Source organism: Hibiscus syriacus, unplaced genomic scaffold (genome assembly GCF_006381635.1).
Source record: "Hibiscus syriacus cultivar Baekdansim isolate YM2019G1 unplaced genomic scaffold, ASM638163v2 tig00116959_pilon, whole genome shotgun sequence".
Lineage (NCBI taxonomy): Eukaryota > Viridiplantae > Streptophyta > Magnoliopsida > Malvales > Malvaceae > Hibiscus > Hibiscus syriacus.
The window spans coordinates 4,245,954-4,257,119 of NW_024063485.1; the positions used below are offsets into that span (position 1 = coordinate 4,245,954).

Consider the following 11,166-nt stretch of genomic DNA (forward strand, 5'->3'; position numbering starts at 1 on the left):
AGAACTGAAGCTTCATGGGAAAACATTGATGGAAGATATTCTCAATCATGGCTGGTTGAAGATTTCTCCAAATGATCTCAGAGACGAAGAAGATTTGTAACTCGAAATTTCGAATCAATTTTTTTAAATCCTATGATCGAAAAATATTTTTGAGGATTAATTTTAACATTGGAATATGTGTCTAATGTACTAAAGTTCGATTAAAATAAGATTTTGATTCGAAATACAATTTGAAATCGAAAAGTGATCATAGTAAATTCAACTAAATTGAAAAGGGGAATATTGAAGAATTGCATGAATGATTAAACCAAGAGTTCACTATTCAAATTCATTCAATTAAGTGGATGAAGGAGAAAGATTCAAACCTAGAACATGAGTAGCAATGTCACTTAACCACTAGGACAGTGAGACTATCGAAAATTAATTTGATATATCTAATATAAAAAATCAATTTGAATGCTCGATTCCAAACTCAATTATTCAAGCTCAAGTATAGATAGAAAACTTCCAATATTGATCAATAATAAAGAATTATATCAACAGCAAGAAAGTTGAAACTGTTCAAGCTCCACCTCTTTTCGAGTCAAATCTGAGTAACTTACGAGTACAAGTATCTCGTTTGCACCCTACTCGGATTGCTCGAAAGGGTTCTTACAAGTGCACATATAAAAAAAATACCATTTTGAGTAGTATTTCCCAGGTTCGAGTTGAAACATAGTTTACTTGAAAGAGTCTAAAAGCAAAATCAGTTCAGGAAGACTGTCAAGAGCCAACATGAAAACTCCACCCAACATAAACATCATAACAAAAGCTAACAAAACCTTTGCAATGTAAACAAAATTGATTCCTTGTTCCGAAATGGTCTTTGTAGAATGAGAGCCATCAATTTTCTGTCAAAGTAAAAACAAATCAGCAAAACGATCCAAATTCTTCATTTTTCATAATGTAATCATGTTCGACATCTATGATCAACATATATATGGACATGTATGAACCAGGAGCAACTGAATTAGGAAGGTTTCGATTTGGCATTCACTTTTTCACAAAACTTAATCTATGTCATGACATTGCTACTTTAATTCCGAACTAGTCTTAGAGATGCAGCCATGTAGGTATGCAACTGATGGTGTAAAGCTAGCCGATAACCCGATAGCCGGGGAGGGTCGTAATTCTTGCATAGATTTGCCTTCTAGGAATAGAATGATATGGGTTTTACGTTTTACTTATGAGCTGCAAAGAATTTTATTTCTTCTTTCTAATGAAACCATATTTGAATCAACCTCTTCAACTACATACACTAATGGAAATGCTAGAGTAAGTCATTACCTTTCCATTAGGTATCGGTGTTGGAACCTCCCGGAGGCGTTCCGGCATGCCGATTCCTAATCCGAAAACGATAAACAAGGATGCAAGATAATCATAATGTACATAATCCCAATTCCCAGCATTCAAAACCAATACAATAAACAAATGAGATTTCATTTCAATTACCAGAAAAATCCATATCAGAAACTGTTTGCAAATTCCAACCATTGCCATAATTCACAAGAACGGCTTCAGGGCCAAAAACAATGGGTTCCTCCCCTTCTTTAACCGATTCAATATACAACGCAACCGGAGCTCCGATACCCAACTTTCTATTTATCAATGATACTGCAAAACCGGCGTTAGTTCCGGGTGCAAACCGGGTTTTCTTGCCGGAAATTTTGCATGAAACCTCAAAATACTACACATTCAAACACATAAACAAATTATGAGCCGGTTTGACTGCTTCCCCAAAAAGTAAAATGAACATGAAAATCGTATTTTCAATAGAACATGTCTGGTAAGAATTAAACCCGTCAATGAATCAGCGTTAAAATTCATAATTTCAATTGATTTCAGAACATAAACATAAAGTACATGAAAAAGAGGATATATACACAATTTTAGAGGGGTAAAGAGATAGTTACTGGAGGAGGCTGAGGAGAATTGACTTCTTCAGCTTTTGACATGGGAATTGGAGGAAGGAAGAAGACAGAGTTGACATAGATTTGTCGATAATACAGGGTTGAATTAAGCCCATTAAATCTGGAATCTAGCCCAAAAGTCTTTACCCATCAATTCTTCCTCGAGAAATCCAAGCCCGAAATTGTAGAAAATCCTATCCCATGTTTTTCACTGTTTAACTGTAAATCCCTTTTTTTTAAGATCGAAACTGCAAATCCATTTAACACAGTCAAAAGCTAAAGATCCAATGATTCCCAGTACTAGTAACTATTAATGAGATATTTTTTGAATCATCAATGATAATTCCATTTACTCGGGTTCTCGTTTTTGACAAAGTGGTTTTGTTTTCTAGTTTTTTTACATTATTCAGTAAAATTTTAATTTTTTTAAATTGATTTTTAGTTTTTCTAATAAATAAAAGTAATTGACAATTTTTATGCAGCGTTTTTATATTATTTTCACCATATTCTTTAATTTGAGTTTCAGGGGTTTTTTTTTTTCAATTTGTTGTTTCTTTGTATGCTGTTTCTGTTTCTTTTTTCCTTTCATGATTTTGATTCGGATTATTTTGTTTATGGTTTACAAGATTCTATTTAATCAGTGAAAAATATGAGATTGAGTGAGAAAGGGTGAGAAAAAAATGAACCTATTTGAACATTTAATTCTTATAATTCCTTTTTTGGGTCAGGATAACCAAAATTCCAACTCATCCCAGGGATATAAAACAGGTTATAGACACCCAAAAGATGGAAATGGATAAAGCCCCTGATCGATCATCATCAATGCACTTGTTTAAGTAGGCAATATCACAATGAAACATGCAAATTAGGACATCCAAAATATTTGCTTTTAAGCCACCCCCTCTCTTTCCCATTAAGAAGCGAAGACTTCGATCATTGTCCATTATAGTTATTCAAGCTATCCATTTCAAATAATGTCAATTGCATACTCGAATCAAAGAGTTATATTTTGTAACTTGAACTTAATTTGAAATTTTTTTCAAGTCGAACCAAGTTTAAGAAATTGAATCGAGTTATTCGCATTTTCATACAAATTTTATTTTAATTATTTATAGTATTACGGTAAGGATTGAATCTAATTTTTTTATTTTCTCTAACCATATAGAATATGTATATATTTATTCATATTCTTTTCACATTATAATGTTATTTAATATATCAAATACAATATAAAATTATAAAATATATTTACAATATTATATTTTAAATAATAAATTTTGAGAGTATAAAAGAGTCAAGGAATTGATGTGAAGAAAGAATTATAAACAATTACAGTAAAAAGATCAAATTGCATAAAATGCAAAGTTAAGGTACTAAATAAGAAAGAGAGTATATTTTCAGTAAAAATAAAAATTGAATTTACACAAGTATTCCATAGTGGTATAGGAGCATGTAATTCAAATTTGATAAAAGATAGATTTAAAATGAATGATGAATTGAATAAACAAAGAAATCAAGAAAAATTGAAGGACTAAATTAAAAAAAAAATATTATCAAAAAGAGAAACTGAAAGCACATATGTATTTTACAAGGATTTAGGAACATGTGTTTCAAATTTTGTAAAAGTATACTTAAAATGAAGGAAGAGCTGAAGTAATAACGAAATCAAAGACTAAATCCCAAAACTTTCAAAATAATCTGACACATTTTCGGGTTTAAAAACGCAAAATTTCCTAATTTTCACTATATTCATACTCGAAAACCAAATCGATAACTGAAATTGACTCAAATAACTCGAAGTTGAAATTTTTTTTGATTTTTCGAGTCAAGTCATTTTGCTCACCCCTAATTCTAGTTGCAATTGTCCCTGATTTTACTTCTACAAAGGTTACTTTTTTACTAGCAAAAACCCTGAACTCTTTGCAATCTAATTGCAATAAATCATAATTGATTGCTACATAGTGCTTAACTAAAAGCTAATACCAGTACCATGTGGTAAACTGGGTCCATCTCAATAAATTAATTCTACAACTCCAGTTAATAATACAACCCATTTCAAAGTTATGAATCGTTTGACTCCTACATCTATTTTACAGGGTGAGGGGGGGGGGGGAGGATGGGCATGGGCATCAACGCTTTTACCATTTGCAAAGAAAGACCACAACCATCCGCGCCGGGGGGGCGATAAAAAGGGAGGAAACTAACCAATCAGAATGATATTTTTGAAACTAGTTTTTATTTCGTTTCCCAGTCCTTCAACTTCTTGCTTCCTTTTGGTTTCGCTATAGGTGCATTCACGGCTGCCATTTTCGCGTTGTATTTTGCCCGAAGGGGATCGTTGTATGTCCATCTGCACAAAAGAAAAATAAAGTTGAGATTTGTCAGGAATATAATTGTGTTATATTCGGTGATCATATACAGCAGAGTAATATCAGCCATAGCAAACGTTCAGAGTTCTATCTTTGGGGTTCAAATCTTCATCCTACTAAACTAAAATTTAAGAACCTTTCTAGAGAATATGCTCCCCAAATAAAAGATCTAATATAAATAACTCAGCAGGTTCATTGCCTGCACCTACATACTTCCTCTAAAAAATCATTATTTTTTACTAGTTCTACTACTCGAGGCATGTTTGATTTCGCTTCTGATGATCCATGACAGAAACTATAAAAATTAACTCCAAGCATGTTCTCACTATCATCATCTGAAATAGCACAGTTTGAGGCAAGAAGTTCCATTAATATGGAGTACAAATAAATCCAACAGGTGCTGATTAATATCCTCCAACAGAATCATACAGTAATTAAATCGCAATTCGCAACGAAAAAGAATCCAATAATATGCTTCTAGGCTATTCTGTTAGACTTCCACTCAATAAATCACATAATAACAGATGAACACGTAGACCCAAATAAACCAGCAAATATAATACAAGTTCCACATAAGTTCCCTTGCTATGCTTCAGTAGAAAAAGCTTTAGTTAACAAAAGTTAACATCTTATCCTTCAAGCCATAAGTCATATTTAACGACATTGTTTATACTAAGTGTGTTCTTCAGTTGATATAAAACGATAATGCAAATCCAATACATAAAGAAGGTAAATAAATACAAAGTTAGAATCTAAGAGCTAAAAGCATAATTTCATAGATATGAGCTTTATAGATAACTTACGGATTGTTCCAGTCAGTTGTATCCTCGTTGACAAGATGAGTATATTTGGTTCTACCACTACGACCAAAATGCTTGACCTGCATGACCTTGGGTAATATAGTCTTGTCCATCTTGTCATCACCTGTTGGGGCAGAGAAATCGCGGTGATAAATATTGTGTGCTCCAGCAGTTGCAGCAGGATCATCGGCATCTGACTGGAAGAAAGCACCCTTGTGGTAGTATTTCTGCATAAACTTCCACTTCTGTTTTGGTGGTGGAGCAGGTTTCGGGTTCTTCCTCTCCCATTCTAGTCTCTCTTCCTCTGTCATATTCCTTAACTTCTCGATCTCCTCCCTCTCCTTTATCATTGCTTCCCTTTCATCCCTATCTCTTTTAATCCTAGCAATTTCCCTTGCTTTCCAAGCTTCATATTCCTCAGCCTCATTAACCTCGTCATCAGTATCCACATCTTCAATGTTCGCCTCCAATTCCATATTTCTCTGAATCTCAGCATCCTCCCTAATCTTCTCAACAACAAGTTGCCTTGTCTCGATCTTCCTATGTTCCAACTTCCTCTTCTCCGCCTCCTCCATAGCCTGTTCTTCGGCTTCCAACCGTTTACGCTCAGCTATAGTCTCTCTCTCGGATTTCGGCACAAAAACAGCTTTAGCCATTGCAATTCCCATATGTTCCTCTTCCGAATCCGTCTCGTACTCCGTTTCTTCCCTCCTCTTCTTCCTCCACTTCCTCTTCCTCTTCCTCCTCCAACAACGGAGTTTCCTCTTGTTTCCTTTGAAGCAGCTTCTCCCTAATCCTTCGCCTTCTCTCCTCCAACGCATCCTCATCTTCATCCTCAGCATCCTCGTTCCTCCGAGACTCCTCCTCTTTCGTGGACACAATCTCAGCTTGCCTAATCCGTCTATGATCAGCCCTGATTTCATCTCTATTGTCAACTCTACTTTCAGCCAAACGACGTAACCTACGATCATCTTTTAAAACGATACCCGGATCTTCGTGACTAGGAAAAACTTTTTCTAAAGCAACAGACCTAGCCATCCTAATATCGCCATCTTCTTCGGCGTCATCAGCCCACTCAGGAGCTTTCCCAGGCCAGTATCTTTTAACTTTAGTTTGTCCAATTTTTCCCCTAAGTTTATCCCGAATTGCTATTACAGTATCACTAACACCTGCCGTGACCGACATAGTTTCCCCCTTTTCTTTCTGGTTTTCCTTAGTTTTCAACGTAACCAAACAGCTAACTGTATATGAAAATAAGTAATCAACCAAATGAAAAAGGGAAAGGCAAAGAATTTTGATGCAAACGATTGAGTAAAAATCGAAACCCTAAAACCTAATACCTGAACGCGAGCTTTTACGAAGAGGAAATGAGAAACAGAAGGGGGGAGTCTGCGTGGTTGAGTAAAGGATTTTCACCATTAAAACTCCTCTAATTAAGAAAATATTAGGGTAAACTACATAAATGACCACATAACAATGGTTAGATTGCGAAATGATTATCATTTTAAAAAATTTACGTTGATATGATCACTGAAGTATTAAAATGATTTTAATATAGTCATATGCCGTTAACACTCAGAAGAAATATTTACGTAGCAATTAACAAAATTAGTACAATTCGGGTGAGAGTTCTTGTAAAGTTATGTATTCATGCCGCTAGCACTCTGATTTGTTTTTTTTCATTTTGGTCACTACATGTATATGATTTGTTTCCTTAGATTTCCATTTAATCCAATTTGATACTAATTATATTTTTAATTTGTCTAATGTTTTAATTTGAGCATTAACTTTAAAATCTTTTATTAACAAAATAATAATAATATTTTCAAAATATTAAAACAATTTATTTAATATGATTTTTAAATTATTAGATAATTTATTTAATATTATTTATGTCAATATTATTATTAAAATATTGTATCAATAATTTTATAAATAAAAATATGACAATTATTATAGTTTATTAAAATAAAATTATTATAAATTATATTAATTATTTATTAAAATAAGAATAATACATTATTAATTATATTAATTATTTATTAAAATAATAATATTTTAAATATTAAAAGTTGTAATATTAAAATAATAATATTATATTATATTTTAAGGAGTATATATTAAATATTCAACAATTCAATAATATTATTTTTATGAAATTAATAAATAATAATAATAATTTATTATATTATTAAATGTATAATTTTAACAATAAAATATAATGTTATATTATTAAAACTATCAATAAATATAATTTAATAACTAATATTTTTATTAAACTTATTAAATTAGTTATGTGGTTCTAAATTGAACATCTTAATTGGGTTTAATCTTCCTCGTCGTCTTCATTTTTTTCTTCTTTTTTTCCCATTTCCCCTCAACCACCGATCACACTCGTCAATCATCTAAAAAAGGCTATAAAAAATTTGATTCAGGAACCAGAAAGCTACCAAGCAGGAATTGGAGGGAAATGGAAAAACGGAGGAAAAAATGAATGAGACAAAGAATATAATATTATATTTTAAGGTTTTATTAATTGGGATTGAAAATTTATTAAATTAATTAAATTAAAATTAAAAAACTCTCTAATCAGAGTGTGACATGTGTGACAATTTGATTGGATAAATAAATTTATTAAATTAAATCAAAATTAGGATATAATTAAAAATTAAGAATTAAAGCTAATCTTGTGATCAAATTGATTAAATCTAAAATCTAGGGATTTAATCTATAAATTTAATACATGACTAGAATAAAAGATTTTAAAGTTAATACTCAAATTAAGGCATTAAAAAATTAAAAAAAGAATCATGATCAAACTGCATTAAATGGAAATACAAGGACACAAATCATGCACAAGTAGTGACAAAAATGGAAGAAAACAAAAAAGAGTTCCAACGCCGCGAATACGTAATTTTACAAGGACTCGTGCCCTAATTATACCAATTTTGTTAACTGTCACATAGACACTTCCGTTTTGTGTTAGCGACAAGTGACTATATTGAAACCATTTAAATAGTTCAATGGTCATATTGACACAAATTTAAAAATGATAGCCATCTCGCGACTCAACCTATAGTTATGTGGTCATTTATGTAGTTTACCCTAATTATTAAATAATATTTTAAAAAGTTTAATATAAAAAATATTCAAATTATACATCTTTTTATAGTTAAGTGTATAACTTTTTTAATCGATGTAGGTGTTTAACGTTATCAATATTATTATTTTAGGAATTTGGCCCATCAAGATCGATAAAGAATTTTTATTGTTTGACATGAATCACATTAATAAAATTTAAAAAATATTTAAAATTAAAATTATATTTTTTAAAATCTCAAAATTTTCTTGAATCTTTAAAAAAAACTCTTAAACTTTAAAAACCCGATTTCAAACTCCTTTACCTAAACCGACCGTTGCTTTTTGTCATTGTTACCATCAACAAATAATCACTCTACCGAACCTCCATTCGACGAATCTCACAAAATGATTTTAAACCATTATGACAAGGGAAAATTAAACGTGATGCCTCAATGGCCAACGACATATGCAACCACAAGGAAGAGGATAAAGACGATGACAGTCGACAAGAGAGATAATAAGAGGGAATGAAATTATGGTTAAAATTTTAAGGATTTGAGGGTTTTTTTATTTTAAGAAATTAAGTTTTTTAATATATAATAATTTTTTTTAATTTTTTAAATAAAATTTCCAAATTTATATATGTGACGCGTATTATATATCATAATTTTAACATTTGTTATAGTCAAGAAACTTAAAATGATAACATTTATAACGTTAGATACCTACATTAACGAAAAAATTTTAAACACCGAAATAAAAGAATATTATTTAAACACATGTTATATCAAACCATAAAAAAATAACATTTCAAGAAAAAGCATTTCATAAAATAGATAATCTTAATTAAAAACTTTATCATAACGCAATCTTTCTACAATCGAATAAATTATTATGGCCTAACTTATATTATTTTTTGTTCTAATTGAGTTGATGTAGTATTTAATTTAAATAATAGTTAATATTAATATAATAATTTTTTATTTTTTCATAGTCTAACACAATTTTTTTTTCTTTTGATAAATTCTAAATTTAATGTTAAAAATATAACAAATTGAGATGATAAAAATATAAAGAAAAAAACCTTGTTAAATAATCGAAAATAATATAGAAATAAATACACATTAGGAAACGAGTTGAGGCCTGCAACTACGTAGTTTGCTTCAGATAAAGTTTTGTTCACTTCTATGGTGTTTGAGATCGTTGGTCATTTGTCTCCCACGATACAACAACTAGATAATCAGCTACAGTTACACTACTGCAAAGATCATGAATTATTTCTTGTGTTATCTATCACCGAAAAACTAGAAGAGAAGAAACAAAATTCTTTTTTGAGTTATTTTCATTGTGTTTAACTTTGAGGGTTTGCATAATATTTATCGGGGTTTCACATAGTGAACCGTAACATCCTAATCCATTCCGACCCGAAGATCGAAAGACTAAAGCGTTACACGAGACCACTTAAGTGGCTAACATACAAATTTTCTTTTTAAACAATTGTAAAGCATCATTTTAAAACCATCCATACAGATATAAAATAAAAACGTAATAATCAAGTTTACAAACATGGGAGAGCTCCCAAAATATCTAAAATAATAACAGTATCGAGTTTAAAAAATATAGTTACAATAAAATACAAATGGGTATATAAATAAGTACATGCCCTCTAAAATAACTCAAGGCATACTTTGATGCCTCGACTGATATGAAATTGATGATGACGATAATGCTCCTCGACTGGTCTCCTAGGATCTTGCACACATAAACACATTCCAAACGTTGAGCTTACGAGCTCAGTGCCACACTAATACTTGTATTGTACTATATGCACTCACTAAATGCGCATGCCAATGGCATAGCTATAAAGACATGAGAAAATGTTGTTAAACTGTTGAAGTAGCATTATGGTGTGGCTGAGGGTTCTGTATATCGGAGCACACACCCCTCTAGCCTTCCTATAAATACCCTCAGGTATTTAGGTTGAGATCTAGAACTGCATCAGAAACGTACACGAGGCAAACTTACTTTGTCGAGTCTTGGGGCATCTGCGCCCAATTGGCAACTAAAGTGCCTTGACACTAACTGAGATATCCAACTGAGATGATTGTATTCTGTTAAGGAAACTTGGGTGTCCTAGTTGTTTTCTGAGCATCAAACAAGGCTAGTTTCATGTGACCCTAGTTGTTATTGTTTATAGTTGTAATATATTTAATTATTGTTCTCACTTGATGTTTTATCTGTTGGCATTCTGTGTTATTGGGCTCCTCAAGTTTAATTCCTTAGCCATTATATTACTTACCCAAAACTATCCGTTGGTACAATATTGAACCCTTCATTATCGACACCCTCCCCTTGATATCGATACTGGATGACTATTATTTGCTCAGTGGGAAAGATAGTATCGACACTCCTTAATCGAGTATTCATACTTTAGTGCTAGGGTATCGATACGATCCTGAGTATCGATACCAAATTTAGGTTTGATGTTTTGAAAAATACCTTAGTATCTATACTCTTATTGGGAGTATCGATACTCTACCCTTGTTACGATACTCCCTTGAGTACCAATGCCAAAAATGGCTAATGGAATTTGCTAAGTAATCTCGGTATTGATACCATTCTTGATGGTATTAAGACCCAACCATCAGTATTGATACCTAATGAAGGAGTATTTATACTTGTAGCCTAAAACTCCCTTATTTAACCTTCTACTAAATAGTATCGATATTGTTCTTTCAATACATATACTTGTGCCCAAAAATGCCCTGTTTTGGGCAAGAAAAATATCTAACTTTCCTTCCCAAAGACCCTATTGAGATTCCTAATTTTTATTAAAGTTTTATGTATGATAAAAGGGATCATAATAGGGCTTTCAACCTGCTGAAAACATCAAAAGATACATTCTACCTTGGACATGCTTCATAACTCATGCAACCTACCAAAACACACCTAGTGATCTACATGTGG

The 11,166-nt window shown here is 31.6% G+C and overlaps 1 protein-coding gene and 1 pseudogene across 1 annotated transcript; both read right to left on the minus strand.

Moving 5' to 3' along the window:
* Positions 1 to 632: 632 nt before the first annotated feature.
* LOC120189847 lies at positions 633 to 2,022 on the minus strand. Its single transcript, XM_039193010.1, has 4 exons — positions 1,953 to 2,022; positions 1,492 to 1,726; positions 1,327 to 1,382; positions 633 to 890 (listed from the first exon to the last, which is right to left on the minus strand). Exons 1-4 carry the CDS (start codon positions 1,992 to 1,994, stop codon positions 720 to 722), a joined length of 504 nt encoding a protein of 167 aa, XP_039048941.1. The 5' UTR covers positions 1,995 to 2,022; the 3' UTR covers positions 633 to 719.
* A 1,920-nt stretch (positions 2,023 to 3,942) lies between these two features.
* Positions 3,943 to 6,528, minus strand: LOC120189711 (annotated as a pseudogene).
* Between the last annotated feature and the right edge of the window lie 4,638 nt (positions 6,529 to 11,166).

Excerpts from the sequence above, each read along its gene's own strand:
- LOC120189847 (XM_039193010.1), bottom strand. The coding sequence starts at position 1,994 with ATGTCAAAAGCTGAAGAAGTCAATTCTCCTCAGCCTCCTCCA. Across the intron at positions 1,727-1,952 it reads ATTCTCCTCAGCCTCCTCCA|TATTTTGAGGTTTCATGCAA; the intron begins GTAACTATCTCT and ends TTGAATGTGTAG. Across the intron at positions 891-1,326 it reads CACCGATACCTAATGGAAAG|AAAATTGATGGCTCTCATTC; the intron begins GTAATGACTTAC and ends TTACTTTGACAG.